Source organism: Dama dama, chromosome 16 (assembly GCF_033118175.1).
Source record: "Dama dama isolate Ldn47 chromosome 16, ASM3311817v1, whole genome shotgun sequence".
Taxonomy (NCBI): Eukaryota; Metazoa; Chordata; class Mammalia; order Artiodactyla; family Cervidae; genus Dama; species Dama dama.
The window spans coordinates 6,923,722-6,944,589 of record NC_083696.1 but is presented as its reverse complement, the minus strand read 5'-3'; the positions used below and the strand labels follow the sequence as shown (position 1 = coordinate 6,944,589).

The window sequence follows — 20,868 nt, the reverse complement described above, 5'->3', positions numbered from 1 at the left end:
CGGCATCACTTTTTCAAGAAAGCGTTTTGGAACCCCTTTCGTTTGTCTCGTGACCCAGCAATGAGTTCGAAAAATATCCATTCCTCCCCTACCACAGCCCGGAATAACTGGCTGCTTCTCTGTAATTTCCATTGGACTGTATGCTCCCTGATGACAGGGAGAATCTGTTCTTTAGCTGATTGCCCAGTGCCTGGTATATAGTAGAGAATCAATAAATACCTGTTGAGTGAATAAACAGAGGTCCCCCATCAGTAAGAAACACAACCCAAGCAGAGAGAGAGAGAGACAATAGGAATTTTTAATGCATGGGAAGTCCTGCAGGGACTCTGGGCAGACCCACGGGGGAGCAGGAAGAGGCAGGGGTCCTGCCAACCCAAACATGTCTGGAAAATGAAAGTCCTAAAGACCCAAGCTTCCTCACTGCCAATGATCCTCGGGGCCTCCTTCCTGATGCTGAAGGGGGTCCAACTAGCTCTCCACAGGGCTCCTCCTGGGGTCCACAGCAGGAAGGAAGCCAGGGTGGGGGGGGTGGGGGGTGGCAGGAGGAAGGAAGAAGAGGAAAGGCCGCTGGGTCTCCAACTGAAAGCTCCTGCCTCGGGACTGACTGCCATCCGTAAGAAAAAGTTTAAAAAGGAGAGACTTTGATAGAGTCAAATGATACCTTAGAAAAAATAAAAGCTGGGGGCAAATGAAGAATTCCAGTGGTGACAAAGTTCTCCGTTGGCTATCCACAAGAGAGTCTGCTTTGGCCTTGCTGGCAAGCCTCCTCCGTGTGGCCCATCCTCAGCCGAGCTCCACCCCCCCGCCAGGCCCCGGATCCGCGAGAGCACCGCTCGCGCTCCCCCGGAGAGTCTCTGCGCTCGCGGAGGGCGGCGCCCGCCCTCACCGGCCCTTGGCCTCCCCGTACGTGTTCCGGGCCATGGACACCATCTTCTCCTCGCACGTGACTTTGGTGTCCTTGAGGACGCTGTACCACACCATGCCCGCGGGCCGGACCTCCTCGCTGCGGCAGAAGAGGTAGGGCACGGTGTCCACGCGGCTCTGGATGTAGGCGCTTCGCAGGAGGCTGGAACAGTGGCTGCTCACCCTCTCCAGCCGCCGGAGGATCAGGTGGGCCTTCCTGGAAGACAGGAGGGGACGGTGATGAAGCTGGAGAAGCCCAGGTCAGAGGGGCAGGACTTCGAGGTGGTCAGTAAAGGTCAGCAGATGGATGAGGGCTTCTTGTCCCAACAGTTTTCTAGCCCTAAGTGTGATATTGTGAACGCTTGCTCAAAAATCACTTTGGAATTTGTCTTCATTTGTGCCATGTGCAAAAAGTGAAAGAGAGGACAATTGTATGGATACCAGGAGAGGAGGAGGGGTAGGATGGATTGAGAGATAGGGATTGACATGTATATACTATGGGCTTCCCTGCTGGCTCAGCTGGTCAATAATCTGCCTGCAATGTGGGAGACCTTGGTTCAATCCCTGCATTGGGAAGATCCCTTGGAGAAGGGAATAGCTACCCACTCCAGTATTCTGGCCTGGAGAATTCCATGTACTGTATAGTCCATGGGGTCACAAAGAGTAGGACATGACTGAGCGACTTTTTCAGTTTCATGAATAAAATAGGTAACTTATGAGAACCTACTGTATAGCGTAGGGAATACTACTCAATGCTCTGTGGTGAACTAAATGGGAAGGAAATCCAAGAAATAAGGGATATATGCTTATACGTGTGGTTGATATGCTTATATCATTTTGCCGTAAAGCAGAAACTAATACAACATTGTAAAGAAACTATAATAAAAAATGATAATAATAAAATAGAGGTGTAAGTTCTGACCTAACATATTCACTTCTAAAACATAAAACTTATAAGCCTTAGAACTCTAGCCAAGTAATAATAATTATAATGATGATAAGTGACAAAAAGAACAATAACTAAAATAAATTAACACCACATGCTAGATGATGGGTAAGCAATGTATACACACTTTTTTTTTTTTGCATTTATTTTTATTAGTTGGAGGCTAATTACTTTACAATATTGTAGTGGTTTTTGTCATACATTGACATGAATCAGGCATGGATTTACATGTGTTCCCCATCCTGATCCCCCCTCCCACCTCCCTCCCCATCCCATCCCTCTGGGTCCTCCCAGTGCACCAGCCCTGAGCACTTGCCTCATGCATCCAACCTGGGTGTATACACACTTTAAAATCTGTATTTAACCTTCATGACAACCCTGAAAATACTATCCTTTCCCCTTAGATTCAGTGGGTATGGAGCCCAAGTTTCAGAGAGATGACACCCCTTGACCAAGCTGAAACATCAAGCTGACCACTGACGTGGTCACCCACTAGATCTGAACAGTCACCACGCCCCTCTGCCTACTGTCTTACCGTTCTTCCCTCATACTCTTTTCTCATAGTCAGAAAAAAAAGCTTGCCTTCTGGGCTTCTACTTCAAGAAAGCCTTTATTTCTGTATCCCCAAATCAGATGCCTCTCATTCTCCTTGTCTCTAAAACAGTGATAGTAGCCTTACCTTCAGAAACTGGTTGTGAGATTAACTAAGAGAGATGCCCAAAGGCTGGCCTCGAGTACGCCCTCAGGAAAGGGTGAGAACTGTTGTGATGATGTCTCAGGATCAAGGTCATGCCGGACACTAGTCCTAGCAAGAATTGCCTTGGACTATGGTGATCACCATTAGGAACTTACCTAGCGCTCTTCATGCAGCACCAGAGAGAGGTTCCTCAGAGATCTGGTGGCTGCAGAGGAAATTAAGGCAAGCGTCTCTGAGATCACCTAGTCCAAGGTTTCTCAACAGGGTACTGACGACATGGGGGCTGGGTCATTCTTTGCTGGAGGGGCAGCATCCCCACACCTCTGCCTGTAAGATACCTGCTCCCGCAGTCCAAGGCATGACAATACAACTGCGTCCAGACATTACCGAATATCCTCTGCGGAGCAAAATCACTCCATTTGAGGGCTTCCCTGGTGGTCCAGTGGTTAGGAATCCACCTTGCCGTGTGGAGGGGACACGGTTTTGGTCCCTGGTCCTGGAAGATCCCACGCGCCACGGGGCAACTAAGCCTGCACACCGCAACGTTGAAGCCTGCATGCCCTATCGCCCGAGCTCCACAAGGAGAGAAGCCATCGCAGCAAGAAGCCCCAGCCCCGCAACTAGAGAGTAGCTTCCACTCATAACTAGAGGAAGCCCATGTGCAACGATGACCCAACACGGCAGAAATAAGTCAAGATTTAAAAAAAATCACCACATTTGAGAACCAACAACATGGTCTCATGAAAGGCGGGGAAATGGAGGCTTTGAGAGGGTCACACCAGAAGTCAGCTTTGCTGCCCGGGTGTCCGGCTCCACGGGGGATCCACTTTCCGCTACATCTCCGCATCCTCAAGATGCCTGGAGATCCTGAGGGGCCAGAGGCGAGGCCCTCTCCTGCTGTCCTCTGCATGCCCCTTGGAGACCCCCAGGAGGGAGGCATTTTACGACAGCAGACCCCACAAATGGGAGACTGTGTCAGGCACCTGCGTGGCGGCTGGAAAAGGGCCGGGCTTATGTGTGTAGGTCTTGTGGGCACGATTTATGAGGTGCCTTTCAAAAAGTCCTCTTTGTATAGCTCACCACTTGGGTGGAATATTTCCTGAGGTGCCAAGAATTCATAGCTTCATAATCACACTCGCCCCACAGGGCTCTCTCACCTCGGGCAGGCGCCTCCCTGGGGTGGGGGGGCGGGGACCAGAGGAGCTTATTCCCAGGCCTCCTCATTTCAGCTCTTGCTCTGCTCCTTGTGTCCTGGAGAACTTGACTTAACATCTCCAAACCTGCTTCTTCCTTTGACGAGCGGGGTGGGGGTGAAGTTAAAGGAGGCAGAGTCATTGCTTGCTCCTTTGCTGAGCATTTGTTACATGGCAGAGCTCCCACTTCAGTAGGAAAGATACACAAGTGGAAAACTGCAAGGCAGGTGCTGAGAGCAACGATAAGTGGAGACGTGGGAGCTGTGGGGAACAGAGGACAGTACGGCGGGGGACTGGGAAATCCGAGAAGACTTCCTGGAAAGGGGGGAGCTTGTGCTGGGCCTCCATGATGAGTAGGGTTTAGGCAAAGAAGAGGGAAAAGGCATAATCGGAAGGCCAGGGAAAGGCACAGGGAGAAGGGGTTTAGAGATGGAAGACGGTGTGCAGGTGGGCTCACAGTGGGTAACTGCAGAAGTGGCAGGAACCAGGCCACCGGAGCTTAGAAGCTGGGGCATGGGTTGTATAGAGTAATGGTGCACCGCACAGGCTCGAGAGCCTGACTGCTGAGGTTCGAATCCTGCCCCAGACACTTACTAGCTCTGTGATATTGAGGATGTTATTTCACCAACTGTGCCTCAGTTTCCTTACCCACAAATGGGAATAATAACTAGGTCTACCACAAAGTAGGCAGTAGTGAAAGTTACTCAGTCTGACTCTTGCAAACCCATGGACTGTAGCCTGCCAGGCTCCTGTCTCCAGGGGATTCTCCAGGCAAGAAAGAATATACTGGGGTGGGTTGCCATTTCCTTCTCCAGGGGATCTTCCCTACCCAGGAATTGAACCCAAGTCTCCTGCATTGCAGGCAGTTTTTTCACTGACTGAGCCATGAGGGAGGTCTACCACAAAGGTTGTTTTAAAAATGAAAAAAGAAATCAATGAATTTATAATCAGCCCTCCACAGGACTAAGTGGGGAGTTACGGAAGACTTCCAAGCAGCAGTTTTAAGAGACAAACTGCTTAAAGACATTTCTGGCTGCGTTGAGGAGAATCAACCTGGGGGAGGGCAAGACCAGCAGAAAGAAACCAGGAAGAGACATGTCCAGGTGTTACCCGTTTCTTGTCACTGTACTTAGGGATGCAGGCCTGTCTCTTTTCCTACTTTTAAAAAGCTACTTATTCTGTTCCCTTATTCATAAAATGGGGATCACATTTGCCCACATTATAGAGTTGAAGCAAAAATTAAATAAGTTAATATGTGCAAAACTCTTAGTAGAAGGCATCATTACTGCCATCACCACCACCACCACGGTTTGTGCACTGGTTCAAGCTTTGAGCACTTCTATAAGTCATTGCCAGGAGACAGATAGAAACAGTAACCGCTTCTAATCCAGAAGCAGAGTTCCAGGTTTGAGAATATGCTCGGAGCTATGGGAATATATAACGTGGACATTCAATTATTAATTTGGGGACTCAGACAAGTCTTCCCAGGGGGGGCATAACATCTGAGCTAGTTGTTCAAAGGTAACACACATTTTTCGGGTAGATGGGAAGGCAGAGGAAGTTGCTCACTGGTTTAAAGAGAGCATAAACCATCGGGTTTTTTTTGAAATGGTTAGTGCAAAGAATGGGTGGGAGACGAGTCAGTTTGGTAGAGAGCAGACCATCCAGACTCTTCTGAGCCATGGTAAAGTATTCTATTTTGAGGGTAATGGAGAGTCATTGTCTGATCTGCATGTGTGCAAGCATGCTCAGTCATGTCTGACTATTTGTGACCTCAGTGACTGCAGTCCACCAGGCTCCCCTGTCCATGAGATTCTCCAGGCAAGAATACTGGATTGGGTTACCATTTCCTCCTCCAGGGGACCTTCCTGATCCAGGGATTGAACCCATGTCTCCTGTGTCTTCTGCATTAGCAGGTCGATTCTTTACCACTAAGGCACCTGTGAAGCCCCTACTGTCTGATCTAGACAGCCACAAAGTCACAAATACAAAATGAGATTGGGAAGACAAGTCCTCTAAGATGTCCAAATGCTTTGTCTCCAAGGGCCCAGCCACTCCCTTAGAAAGAATCTTGGAACTCAACTGGACAAGCCTTTGTATAGATGGAAACTAAAGATTGAAATGAGAGAACAATTTGCCTGAAGGACCACCTTAAGTTAATAACAAAAGCAAAACTAGAATCAGCGCTCTGAGTGTCTAGAGCTGAGATGACATTTTTGGTTTTGAAGTCCCAGATTCAAATCCTAGTTCTATCACTTAGCTATGTGGATCATGAGCAAGCTCTTCAATGCCACTAACTCCCAGTTACTGCATCAGTAAAATGAGAACAGCAGTGTTTCTGGAAGATGAGAGGACCTGGGTGATTTGCTTAGTTCTCAGCAATGTTAGCCAAGATATTTTGCAGTGGAAAGGACATAGGCTCCAGAATGTGTTAGGGCAAGCCACTTCTTATCTATGAGCCTCAGTTTCCTCATTTGTAAACTGGGGATAGAGATACTTATTTTGTAGGACTGCTGTTCAGCTGCAGTGAAACTACTGCTATAAGCGTCCAACAAGGAATATGCACATAACAGGACCCAAACCAATGTTAGTTCGCTTAACTGCCTCCTGCTCTTGCTCCACCATACACGATGCTTCAACACCTTGATGTGCAGTGAGACAAAGGCTGGAGAATTCACAAGGTGAAGCCATGAAGACAAGGGTTGGAGGTGTTCAGAGGCTGGAGGAGGGTGCGGGGTGAGAGACCGGAGGTGAGACTGCAGGGTAATACATTGCAAGCAATGGAGATTCATCAATCAAAGGCCAGGCATGCCCCTAAGCTTTGCCTGGGAGGGGGGAAAGCACAGGTCAGAGTGACCACTTTTCTCAAATACCAGAAATGAAGTCCTCCTCTCTTTGGAGACAGGACACAGGCCCGGCAGGATGGGAAGCCAGAGGGGAAGGAGGGACAGTGCACGTTAATCTATCACTGTACCAGCAGGCGAGACTGAGACAGGGATGGCTTGTGAAAGAGTCAGCGGCTGGGCTGGGACGCCGCTTCTCCGGGAACTGCAGGAGCTTAAGTGACTACTCTCTTCCCAGCACCATTACCCACTTCGCTGTAGACACAGTTATTGGACAGAGATCTAATTCTAAGGGGGCCACGGGATGGAGCAAAAGAGGAGAGACAGCAAGGGAACATTTCCATTGGCCTCTCTCCCTAATCTCTGTCTCCTTGAGCTAAGCCTAAGTCTCTGTGTTAGCTGACCTCAAGCTTAACGAGAGTCAAGGGCATGGAGCAGTTGCAAACACCACGGCTGGAACACCACTTCTGGAAGTAGAGAGGGCAGATTCAGGGAAATAAGGACTTCCATTCGAGCTGCCCCTGTCAGGCCACGTCTGGAGAACCCTACTCGCTTCTGGTGATAGTGACATATGCAAACTGCAGCCAGATCATGATGCCGAACGTTGTCTCAAAAGCAAGTCTGCTGTAGAAGTGCTGCAAGTAAGAATCAAGTGTGTCCCTGAAGGGGGTGGGCATTTAGGAAAATAGTTATGATGTTCTAATAAATGAAAACAAGAGGGGAGAACCCTGAGGATCAGGGATGACAATGACGACAGGCGACCAAGGACCCACCAGGTGCCAGAAACCTAGGTAACACCTTCAGGGACACAGGAGCATCACGTGGGTCTAAGGAAGTAATTGGGCAACTGGGCAAAATGTTTATACATATTTGTTTATAATAAAAAAAAAAGAGATCTAGTTGTTCTTTAACAGAGGGCTAAATTAACATGTGATAAATTCAAATCATTGAAGGAAACTTTAAAAGGCCAACATATGTACATATGTACCCATAGGAAAAGACTTGTGCTATTAAGTGTAAATAGGCAGAAAACAGAGCAAAACGGATGTATTTGATCTACGTAGCAGAGTGGACAGAAATGGAACTATGTGGTCTATAGATGTCAACATACCCTTAAGTCTGAACCAGTTTCCTTATTCATGAGCATATCCATGTCACATCCACATCGATCTCTGGAGAAGTATGTGCACATTGTTAACAGTTTTCTCTCTGGGTAGAGACTAGGAGTCCAGGGAATAACATTTCACTTTGCAATTATACACACACACACACACACACACACATATATATATACACCTGTCTCATTTACACATTACAGAATGAACAAGAATTACTTTTAAGACAAAATACAATAAAAGGCATTTCCATTTTGAAAACATGCAACATACACACATTTTAAAGCTGGTATGATGAATGTGTGCAATGAAGCCGTGGTTTTATGGCTTCCCAGTGGTTCACTGGGGTTACTTTCAGAATATCCACATCAAGTTTAGCCTCAGACCACCCCCATTAAACAGAAAATCAGAAGCTCGGGTACTGCCGTGTAAATATATTTCCTCAACACCAGGTTTGAAATACGATTTGTAAGGTGACTAGCAAAAATATTTACATTTGGCTTTGTGTCCTCCTTGTTCTCTCATAAGAAACCATGAGGCCTTCCAAGAACTCATTTCTAAACTGATGGTAAGAATGACTAAATCTCAACAAACCCAAAAGTATTTCAGTTTGGAACTGATGGAAATTTCAACAACCTCAGATATGCAGATGATACCACCCTAATGGCAGAAAACGAAGAGGAACTAAAGAGCCTCTTGATGAAGGTGAAAGAAGAGAGTGAAAAAGCTGGCTCAAAATTCAACATTCAGAAAACTAAGATCATGGCATCTGGTCCCATTACTTCATGGGAAATAGATGGGGAAAAAATGGCAACAGTGGCAGATTTTATTTTCTTGGGCTCCAAAATCACTGCAGACAGTGACTGCAGACATGAAATTCAAAGACACTTGCCATTTCGAAGAAAAGCTATGACAAAGCTATATTAAAAAGCAGAGATATCACTTTGCCGACAAAGGTCCATATAGTCAAAGCTATGGTTTTTCCATAGTCATGTATGGATGTGATAGTTGGACCATAAAGAAGGCTGAGCGCCGAAGAATTGATGCCTTCGAACTGTGGTGCTGGAGAAGACGCTTGTGAGTCCCTTGCACAGAAAGGAGACCAAACCAGTCAATCTTAAAGAAAATCAACCTTGAGTATTAGATGCTGAAGCTGAAGCTCCAATACTTTGGCCAACTGATGCGAAGAGCCGACTCATTAGAAAAGACCCTGATGCTGGGAAAGATTGAGGGCAGGATACGGGGGTGACAGAGGATGAGATGGTTGGATGGCATTACTGACTCAATGGACATGAGTTTGAGCAAACTCTGGGAGATGGTGAAGGACAAGGAAGACTGGTGTGCTGCAGTCCATGGTGTCACAAGGAATCAGACACAATTTAGCAACTGAATAACAACAAGATAATTATGTACATCGCTATATTATTAGTGGGGGGATGTTCTGTGGGGCATTGGTTCAAACTCGTAGTGTGTCTTGCTCATATTTATCTAAGACATTGTCAGTTTTGAGATATGTTATTGATTTAATAACAGCCTTTCAAGAAATGAAGAAAGAATGCAACATAATGTGCACATTGATTGTGCACAATCCATCTTGATTTCTGAAATGTCAAAATATGCAGGGAAAAAAATGAAAATGCATCTGAAATGATAGGAGTATGGTTCTAGGAGGCTAAGTTTGCTCTTGTTTCCAACATCCTAGAAATTCCAAGAGAGTGAATCCACGATATCTAAGGAAAGAGCTAACATAATCTTGGACCAAAGAATGTATACTGACATCCCAGGCTTGAATATTTTCATGAAGAACAAAGCAGTGACAATTCATAGCATGTTCTAATCCTTTTCAGATGGGAAAAGCTTCTTGTCTGGTTATGTTGAGAAACAGCCTAGAATGAATCAAGCCTGGAATGATCTCTGTTATCTATTAGCAATGTCCGCCATGGAAACAACAGGGGCTGATAACAGAAATACAGTATTTCTACCATAAATGAGATGAAAAGACAACCCTCAGAATGGAAGAAAATAATTGCAAATGAAGCAAGTGATAACAGATTAATCTCTAAAATACACAAGCAGCTCATACAGCTCAATGTCAGAAAAATAAACAACCCAATTGAAAAATGGGTAGAAGACCTATACAGACAATTCTTTGAAGAAGACATACAGATGGCCAATAAACACATGAAAAGAGCTCAACATCGTTCATTAGACAAATGGAAATCAAACCTACAATCAGAATGGCCATCATCAAAAAATCTACAAACAATAAATGCTGGAGAAGATGGGGAGAAAAGGAAAAACTTTGGCACAGTTGGTGGGAATGTAAACTGATATAGCCACTCTGGAGAGCAGTATGGATATTTTTTTAACAAACTAGGAATAAAATTCCCATATGACCCAGCAATCCCACAACTGTGCATATACCCTGAGAAAACCATAATTCAAAAAGACACATGTACCCCACTGTTCATTGCAGCACTATTTACCCCAGCCAGGCCGTGGAAGGCAATTTAGATGCCCCTTTTCAGATGAGTGGATAAAGAAGCTATGATACATAGACACAATGGAAGACTACTCAGCCATAAAAAGGAATGGAGTTGAGTCAGTTCTAGTGAGGTGGACAAACCCAGAGCCTATTATGCAGAGTGAAGTCCATCAGAGAGAGAAAAACAAATACATATATTAACACATATAGATGGAATCTAGAAAAACGGTACTGATGAAAGTATTTGCAGGGCTGGAGTAGAGACACAGACATAGAGAACAGGCTTGTGGACACAGTGGAGGAAGGGGAGGGTGGGACAAATTCAGAGCAGCACTAAAGAACATGCATTACCATTCAAAATAAATAACTAGTGAGAAGCTGCTGTTCCCTAACACAGGGAACTCAACCGAGTGCTCTGGGACAGCCCAGAGGGATGGGGTAGGAGGGGTTCAAGAAGGCAGGGACATATGTATTCTTATGATTGAGTCACACGGCAGAAATTTCTGTATGGCAGAAATCAATGCAACATTGTAAAGCAATTATCCTCTAACTAAAAGAATATATACACATATATAACTGAGTCAAAAAAAAAAAAAGAAAAGAAAGATATTTTTGAAAAATGCAGCAAATATTTTCAAATTAATTAATGTAAAAGTGATTTGTAAAATGTAAATAAAGTATTACATGATATAAAGAAAAACAGAAATATCTAGACATACATTTACTCTATTCACTCATTTACTCAATTTCACTGAAACAAAATCTCTTCAAGTGCTGACTCTCTTCTCCCTCCTCATTAGACATAAACCTGAGAGGATTGAGAAGCTCAGGAGTGGTCAAGGGTATTTGACTGGAGCAAATTCTGATCCCTGACCACCTGTAAGTAAAGGTTTTCAGGTCTCCTAATAGGAACCACATGGCTGGGACAGCTGGGTGTCAGCAGGTCTTCTCTGAGCAGTTGTTTGCAGGAACCTGTGGTTGCCATGGGAACCAAGCTCAAGAGGACATTGGCCTGATGGACTTAGGTAGCAGCAAGAGTCACCCTTTTGTCACTAAACTTTATGGGGGTACCCGACCAAAGATCCATGGAGACGCAGAGAACATTTGGGGGCTTGGTGGTTAGAGGCCAACGGAATCCTAACAGAGCTCATCTCATGATACTAGGGTGCTCCTGGGAAAAACTCTTACTGTCCTAGCCATCCTAGGTTCCTGAGGAACCTGCCATGCTGGGCTAGAGGTGAAAGGACACTTCTGCTGCGTTTCTTCTCTGGTTTCTGTGACCTTCAGGGCTGGCTGGTTCCCTGTCTTTGCAGCTGAAAGGGACCTTGGAGTCCAGCCCTTTTATGTTGCAAATGAGGCTCCGAAGGGAGAGGCAACTTGTCCGAGGTTGCACAGCAAGCGGGTGACGAAGCTACAACAGAAACCCAAGGCAGGGCCTTATTCTTTCTCCTTCACATGTGGATGTTCTGCAGACTTCCAGCCTTTGAGAGGCATGGAACATCTACCCACATGGATCCTCTGTTTAGAACACTGACCCAGCTTTTGGAAGAAAAATGACTCATGAGTAGGGCTCATAAAGAGCCATTATGATATGACTTCTGCTTTGGTCTTCCCTTCTCCTCCTCACCCTGAACTCTCCACTCCCCTGAGATTTGTCCTTCCTGACTGAAGTGTATTCTCTTACCTGCCCTCTCTCACCCGTGGGGCTTTCCTGATGCCTCTGTGGTAAAGAATCTGCCTGCAGTGCAGGAGATGCAGGAGATAAGGGTTCGATCCCTGGCTCGGGAAGATCCCCTGGAGGAGGAGACGGCAACCCACTCCAGTGTTCTTGCCTGGAAAATCCCATGCATAGAGGAACCTGACAGGCTATAGTCCATAGGGTCACAAGAGTCAGGCACAACTAAGTGACTAAACCACCACCACCACAAAATATACACCTAATATAAGATACTAAAACTAGTAGCTACAACACAGAAAATTAAAACCTGAGGCTGTGATAGAGTAGAAATTTTAGAGGATTCCCTGAGGAGGTAGCATTCTAGCTAAGAGCTGGGGCTCTCTGTAAGCTTTATTTAGAAAACAGATTTTTCACTGCTTAAAAAAGAAAGAAAAGAAAGAAAGGACTACTGTCCTTTTACAGATGAAGAGACTCAGGCCCAGAGAAGCCCAGAGCCCAAGGCTGCACGGGGAGTTTATCAGCAGTGCCAGGATGGATCAGGATGCAGCTGTCTTGATTCCTGCTCATGCCAGTGTGGGGCATCAGAGAAACCTCGGATTCCCTCCAGAGACTAGAAAGACCAAAGGAGGAGGAGGCTGGGTGGCACAGGTCGGGGGCTGGCAGCCAGTGGCTGGTGACCAGCTGGCTGGAGGTGAGCGGGTTATCACTGTCCATGATGGAGTGGGTTGTTCTGCCTCTTTGACTGACCAGAAAGGCCTTCTAGAAGATTGATGTCCTGGAGGGTCTTAAAGGATCCCAGAAGATGATAAAGACAAAGTCGGGAGTGAAGCTCTGGTTTAGCTTCCACCCAAATTCCCTGAAGCCTGTGGGAAAAAGCCCAATAAAGGCAGAATGCCTTTCCCCGTGCCTGGGCAAGATGGCAGCCGAGATGACTCACGCTGCAGCTTTCATCTGAGGCCCTGTACTCCGGTCTGTCTGCTCTCCTTTTGCTTTTATCTAAAGGAGAGGGAGACCGTTACAAACCCAGGATCCAACAGAACAGATAAGGTCTGCCCCAGGGAAAGACCCCTTTCATCCCTCCACCAAGCCTTGAATTCTTCGAAGGTTACCGCACGTGTTGCCAGGGCTCAGGGTGCAAGCTCAGGGTGGCAGCAGACCCCACAGCAACCTCTGTGCCTCCGTGCGGCTCACTTAGCCCCGTGGGGGCCTCCAATTCCTTTCCATTCATAAAATGGGGAGGATACCCTATTTTGTCTGTTTTACAGGGTAATTTTAAAGCTATTTAAAGCATAACACACTGCCCACTAAGTGTTTCAGGAAGCCATGCAATTCTCTCCAGTACCACTGACACGCTCCTGGCCTGGAGCACGGCACTGTATCCTGGATTTAGTATCACAACAGCCTCTGGGGCCTCCCTGCCTCCCTCCGGTCAGGATTCCTCTAGTCCAGGCTGCCAGCGGCTGTCAGAGGGATCCTTTTCCCTTGAAGATCTGATAACATCTCCCCCTGTGAAAAACACTTGAAAAGCTTCCCATTACCCTAGAGAGATAATCCAAACTCTTTAACCCTACTTAAAGGGCACTCGGAGCTGGCCTGTGCTGACCTCCGCTGTCTTATCTCTCCCCGCTCCTGCTGTCACACGCTTTGCACAGAAATTCTTTCAGTTCCTCCACGCACAGTGTTTACCAACGTGTGGAAGGGGTTCCCCTGGGGCAGGAGAAAGGATTTTAGGTGGTACTCAGGAAGATCACAGGTCCAGCATTAAACAACAATGAATCACAACGGGGAAAAGCATTTAGATTCCCTTTTTCAATCCCTTGCCCTCCTCCAGATTACTTTCAGAAGGGAAGGTTTAATCCCAGACTGTGTTGTAAAGTACTTCTCTAACACCCACTAATCTTCCCTTTTAGAAGGAAAGCCTCAGGCTCTGAGAGGCTTAAGCGGCATTGTCTTCTGGCATTTTGTTTTCCTTCCGTTGAACTGAAGGCTTAAGTTTAGTTTTTATTAAGGGGAGACAGTGCTCGGCTTCCCTTCACACAGTGATACAGTGCTTCCTTTTCAAACATACTTGCTAATACGTGGGCCTAAGGACAAAATAGAAAATAAAGTGCAGATAGTATGGAACTACGGTAAAAATCATAAAGTGAAAGTGTTAGTCGCTCAGTCATGTCCGACTCTTGGCGACCCTTTGGACTGCAGCCCGCCAGGCTTCTCTGTCCATGGAATTCTCCAGGAAAGAATACTGGAATGGGCTGCCATCCCTTCTCCAGGGGATCTTCCCCAAACCCAGGTAGCGAACCCAGGCAGATTCTTTACCATCTGAGCCACTAGGGAAGCCCACAAAAATCATAAAGGTGGAGGCAAATGATAAATTCAAAATTAACGAGGTTTTAACCCCTGCTCTATGTAGTATTATACCTCTGAACATTTCATAAGCTACTCCTTTGGCCCCAGACCCTCCGGTCGTCTTCTTCCATGTGCCTGACCCCAACTTACCCTGTAGGCCTCACAGTCTCAGTTCTTGGAGAGCCTTCACTGGGCCACCCAGGCTGGGTGTCTATGCCTCGCCTCCCCAAAAGGCTCCTCTCTGTCCTTTTGACCCTTATTATTCCTATTCTATTTTTTTTAATTGGACGAAAATTGCTTTACAATGTTGTATTGGTTTCCGTCATAGAACAACACAAATCAGTCATAATTATACATATATATGTGTGTGTATATATATACATATATACATATACATATACATATATATATATATATCTCCTCTCCTTCTTTAGTCTCGTCCCCCTGCTTCCCATTCGACCCCTCTAGGTCATCACAGAGCGAGGCTGGACTCCCCGTGTTATGCAGCAGCTATCTATTTTACACATGAGAGCGTATATATGTCAGTGCTCCTTTTTCAGTGTGTCCCATCCTCTCCTTCCCCAGCTGTGTACACAGGTCTTTTCTCTATGTCTGCATCTCCATTCCTTCCCTGCAAATAGGCTCATCAGTACTATTTGTCTAGATTCCATATATATGCGTTAATATACGGTGTTTGTTTTTTCTATTCTTTGCAACTGCTTAATTATGTGGAACAGCGAGCTACACATAGGTAGGGGCTGCTTCTGCCTTTTTAACAGTACATGATCAGCCTAAAAAGGGGGCTGTTAAGTCTGTGTTGAATAAATGAATGGACATCACTGTTCGGTGCAGGATATGAGACACAGCCCCCCACTGCAGATACTACTTCAGGAAGCTTCAGAAGATAGTGACTATGTGTCAGTTATGGGTGATTCCTCTATAGCACCTACCACTGTGGCTGGCATAGTCACTGCTGGTGACAAAAAAAAAAAAAAAATCACACCTTAATACATGTTGAATTTATGAATGCATTTAGTCATGGTCACTAATGAACTTTATTCTTAAAAAAAAAAAAAAAAAGACGACTCAGATTTCTTATGAAAGAGAAGGAAAAGTCCTAGATTAGGGTCCATGACCCTGCCACCTGCTCTTCTATGATGTTGGTTAGGACATATCTCCTCAAGGAAGCTACGTTTCCCATTTCTAAAACTGAAAGTGGAAGGTAAGGGGGCTGACTGAAAGAGCACTGAAGTCTCTCTCTTATCTGAGATTCCAGAAGTCCAAGAAGCTAAAATTCCAAGATTCTTTCATTCTCCCCACTGGCTTCCCACCTTGAGTCCTGACATGACTTGGGTGACTGCCACCCTTATTTATTTCATAAAGCCCATCATCAGCCTATGGAGAAAAGGCTCCAATAAAGTCAGATGGGAACAGGGAGAATTTACTGCTGCACTCACACTCACGCACCCACGTACCTGGGCCCCAGCTCATCCTCGCTCCTCCAGACAAAATCGCCGAACTTCTCATAGTGAGAGTTATAGTGGTGCTGGACTCGAAACAGCATGGAGGCCGAGACTTCCATCAGCGTGTTGTAGGCAGTCTGCTGCTCCTTGCCGCTTGTATACCCGTTGTACAGATTGTAGATCTTGTCGGCTATCTCTGGGGGGCGGAGGAAGTATGTGGGCACAGATCACCAGACGGTAGGAAATAGGGACGATGGAGGCATACCTTACAACTAGGAAGGCGTATTCAAGCAGGAGTTCACCTGTGTGGGCTTTTGGGGCAAGTCAACCTTAATTCCATCCTGAATATGGCATTAACCAGTTGTATTCCATTTTCTTATCTATCAGTTGGAGATAATAATCCACACACTGGAGGAGCATGGGAGGACTAAATTAAAAGGCAGATATGAAGCACTTGACAGGGGGTCTGGGACAAAGTTAGTGCTTATAATTGCACTGGTTAACATAAGGTCCGTGCCTATGATTTAACAGAAAATTCCAAACAAGTGCAGAGGCTTCTAGTAAGTGTCTTGAGCTCATCTCAATGGTCTACTTCTATCTCCTCTCTGTAATAGTTCCAACATATTTTTGTAATCAGGTCTAACAACTCTTCATTCAAAAATCTTTCAAAGAAAAATCTAGACTCTTCTGCTTGCCATTCATGGCAATGGCTACTCTTTCAGTTATTCCTGCTAACTGATGTAACTAAAATTCATTATGGGCTGCTCTCCTGAATAGAAGGCACATTCTTTCATCTTTTAAGACTTTGAACAAAATTTATGTATGCCCCATGTCACTGCTTAACAACAATTGCCTTCAGGAGACCTTGAGGGACTTGGGTTAAGGATGGGAGGAGCATTTACTTTCTAGGGTTTTCTACTCTGAGTTTTTTTTTTTTTTTTAACCATGTTCATGTGTCCTTTTAAAATAAAAATAATAACAAAAAAATTACCAGGAATCCATCTCAAATCCCCTCCCTTTTAATAAGACTCAGTATCTCAGTGTCTCATCTTATCTAGTACGTAGCCTGATTATCTGAAGAAATGTCTCTCTCTGCCCCGCTAGAATGGAAACTCTTGAAAGATGGAGAGCACGTCTGTTCTACACTGCTTGTACCAGGGCTCTTAGAAAATATTTGCTCACCTTGAACTGAAGCACCACCAGGACTCATGAGCTACCATGACAACTTTGTTGAAATTGTATCTACACGTGGTCTAAGAACTAAGTACATGGTAGATCTGATTTATTGGTTCTTTTTTTTTTTTTCATGTGTTTTGTCTAATGTTTACAATTTCATGGACCAGGAACATGCATGCTGATTCTGACGGATAGTTACTGACTGCAGCTCTTTGCTGAGAATTCTGAGGCCACCCCTGGGCCAGATGGGAAGGTATGCTGTGATCAGCTAATGATGTCTGCCATGAACAGCTAATGATGTCTGCCAGCGGTACAGCAAAGTCTAGTGGTCCTCCATGCGCCATGTATTTGCCAGCTCTACGGCACACTAAAGTAGAAGGGATTGGTTTCTAAAAGCCTAGGCCAAGAGGCAGAACACAGTCATACAGTTCTGACTCTCCACCATTCCTTTCCTCAAAGCCAAAACACACATTCTATAAAAGAGGAGCAAGTCTGTCCATTGGCAAAGATATTGCTGGCCAATCTCAATTTCCTTCCTGGCTTTGATTCATTTAGCTCCATGCTCTTCCTCCAGTCCTTTGACTTTCCTCTCCCTGTGTGTGTGTGAGGCAGAAAAGGAGTGGTGGATAGTGACTGGAGGGTGCAGAATTTACAGACTGAAAACATAGGAAGGACCCTGAAAGTGAAGAAATGGGGGTGGGGGTGGGGTCACCTACCTTCGGCCTTGTTGTCATCCACCAGGGGACAGGCGGTCCTCAGGGTCACTGTGCTGAGCTCGGAGTGCCTCCCTCGTGTATCCACCGCGTAGAGAGTGAACCTGTGGCACAAGAAAACCGAGCACAAGGCTGTGACTTCAGAGCAAAAGGCCCTGGAAGCTGCAAGGAGGAACCCAAAAATCATAGCACAGGAGTGATAGTTGAAAGAACTCAGGGATGATCAGGCTGCAGAAGAAATGATTTGGAAAGAAAAAAAAAAGATAGTCACTAAGTGTGTATCAAAAACCAACTGATTGCTGGGCATTTGGCACTCCATCTCTTCATTTACTGGAGAAGGAAATGGCAACCCACTCCAGTATTCTTGCCTGTAAAATCCCATGGATGGAGGAGCCTGGTAGGCTACAGTCCATGGGGTCACAAAGAGTCAGACATAATTGAGTGACTTCACTTTTTCTTTCTTTCTTTCTTCATTTACAAGCAGCAAGGCTAGAAGGCAGGGGTCATTATCACTTGTATTTCACCAATGAGAAAACAGATTTATTTGTGTATTTTTGAGTGGTCTCACACTTATTAGGGGGCAGAGCAGTCTGAGTCAAGTCCAGGCATGACTTGGAAGTAAAAGCTGATGCTATCTGCTATCACTCTGTATACTCATTCAGATATTCTTTCATTCATTCATTTAACAAACACTAGCTGAGCATTAACTACATGCCAGGGATTACTTTAGGAGCTAAGATTACAAAGATGAGCAAGAGAGTCAAGGTCCCTGCTTGCATAAAGCTAAACAAAAGTGAAAAATTAGACAATGGTGCATATGAGAAAGAATATAACAGGATCACGCAGCAAAGCCTGAAGTGAAGACGGGTGTGGGTGCTTTAGACAGGTGTGTCCTGAAAGGCCTTCTTGTTGAGAGGTTTGAACTGGGACCTGGAAATGAGAAGGAACTAGCTTATGGGAGGAAGATCTGGGGGAAAGAGTATTCCAGGCAGAAAGACCAGTAAGTGCAAAGTTCCTGAGGAGAGAATGATTCAGACTGTTGAAGAAATAGAGAGCTGGTGTGGCTGTAGCAAAGAGATATGATGGGGACCTAGTGGGCCATGACAGGAAGTCTGGGAGTTAGTCCAGGTACAAGGCATGTCCTCAACTTTCAGTGCTGGCACTAGCAGCTCCATGATGTACAAGGAGGGTGGGACAGGCAGTCTGTGTGGTATTAGAGGGAGAGAACTGGTAAACCACAGACATGGTGGAGTCGGGTCCACTCCAGGACACGGGATTCTTTCCAGAGGAGACATTGGCCTCTGGCCTACTCTGAGAAGGCTCTCTGACGCTTCACACCTCTAGATCTCCAAGTTCTGAAATTAAATAAAGCCAAAAGAGTGGATAAACTTTCAAGAAGAGATCATCCTTGGAGGCCAGTGACAATCTAAACAGAAGTGAGAAGGGCTAAGCATCTGCGTGGCCTATCTTTGCTGTGCCACCCTCCTTCACCAGCCTTCACGGGTAGGAGCAGGAGTGTGGAGTGGGAACAGGGGCTCCCTGGGTCAAGCACAAGAAACTACAGTCCCAGGGGTCTGGTTTCCTTTCCTCCTTCTCCAAAACCTCAACTTACCTCGTGCTATGTGTGTGCTAAGTTGCTTCAGTCATATCTGACTCTGCAACCCCAAGGACTATAGTCCACCAGGCTCTTCTGTCCATGGGATTCTCCAGGCAAGAATACTGGAGTGGGTTGCCATGCCCTCCTCCAGGGCATCTTCCCGACCCAGGGACTAAATCTGCATCTTTTAGGTCTCCTGCATTGGCAGGAGGGCTCTAGCGCCACCAATGGACGTAACACTACAATTGCCAAGTACAGAATGGTGAACCCTGATTGACTGCACATATTAGGTAGTTAATATACATGAGTTAGTTCTCCAGATTAACTATGTGCAAAGTTCTTAACATGTGGCAAGCACGGACCTATGCAGTTTCATCTGTATTGTTGCAATTAATTCCCCCAGATGATACTAAAAGATAGTTACTATTATTCACTTTATGTTATACATGAGGCTCAGAGAGAGAAAGCAACTTGCCCAGAACCATATAGTAATTACTGGGACTGGAAATTAAGTCAAGGTGTGTCTGACTCCAAAGCCCACGCGTTGATCCATTATCAGCTACTGTCTTCTGCTAAAGGTCTGTGGATGTCACCTCTGTGCAAATACAACTCCGTTAGGTACACGTGCCAAATTCCAACTATGTTGAAACGGTGCCATTTCACATGTTTTTCTAATCTTATGAAAACCTGAGAAAATAATCACCCACATTATCTTCATCTTTCAGAGGAGGAAACTGAAGATGAAAAAGTTAGGCAATTTGTCCAAAAGCAGAGTCAGACAATGAGAGAACCAAGACCTGGACACTGGTTTGTCTCACTCTGAAACCTGCAAACGCTGTGCTCTCAGCTCTGCTTTGCGGCTGCAGATCCACAAGACGGGCTCAGACGGTCAGGACTTGGGAACCTCACAGCCCCTCTCGGCTTTAACACCTCATGACTTGATAACCCAAAGGTGCTTTTTATAAAAGGCACAATACATCAGAACTTCTTGGTACAAGGGGCACAGTAAGCAGAAGCCAGTATCTTTCTGGAGAAAAGACTGCTTGTCTTTTTTTGTGTGTTAAAATCTCCTTCTTAATAATAACGCAATTTCTCTTTTGAAGAGCAGTGAAAGGTACTCAAGCCATCCCAAGAATGTGTGTCTAATTTATTCCTTGATATTGATTCTGAGTTTCACTGTAATTCAGATAGTACAATAACATCATCCCGAGTTTTCTGGGAAGCTGACGTTTTTGGTGCACGTGGGGATTCATCATTCCGTCATGCTGGTCTGTGTTTAAGATGCCATGAGTGGAGCTGACAGCAAGGCTCAGAACTGTATATGCTCCACATCCTTTGCTGCTCTGAGTCACTGCCACTAGGCCCATGACAGACCCATGGAGACACCTCCTAGCCCTGGAGGAATGTCAGCGCTAACCTATCCTACCAGGCTGCTGCCATGGTGACCGAGGTGAGGGGTCCAGCAGGGGACAGGTCACCCAGAGCCCAGAAGCAGCCTTGTAGCCCAGTCACCATCTATTCACACCTCGGCTCTGAGGTTCACTAGATGTGTGACCTTGGTCTAGTTGATTACCCTCTCTGAGCCTTTGTCTCAAATGTAAAACAAAGGAAACCAGTTCCTCCTTGCAGAATTGCTGGTCCACGCGCAGGAACCCTCGTTCAGTGCCTGAGCATCATGGCTGCTGTCTGGTAAGTGCTCACCAGTGCTAATCC

At 45.8% G+C, this 20,868-nt stretch overlaps 1 protein-coding gene across 3 annotated transcripts in view; it reads right to left on the bottom strand.

Moving 5' to 3' along the window:
• Positions 1-287: 287 nt before the first annotated feature.
• The window catches only part of ASTN2 (astrotactin 2), a 988,998-nt gene continuing 968,417 nt past the window's right edge, over positions 288-20,868 (bottom strand). For all 3 annotated transcript variants that reach the window (XM_061163301.1, XM_061163302.1, XM_061163303.1), the window contains 3 exons: positions 17,562-17,662; positions 15,682-15,865; positions 288-1,120 (listed from right to left, as the gene is read on the bottom strand). In XM_061163301.1, the coding sequence (XP_061019284.1) occupies positions 883-1,120; positions 15,682-15,865; positions 17,562-17,662 (523 nt within the window). In that variant the 3' untranslated portion in view covers positions 288-882. The remainder of the gene's footprint in view (positions 1,121-15,681; positions 15,866-17,561; positions 17,663-20,868) is intronic.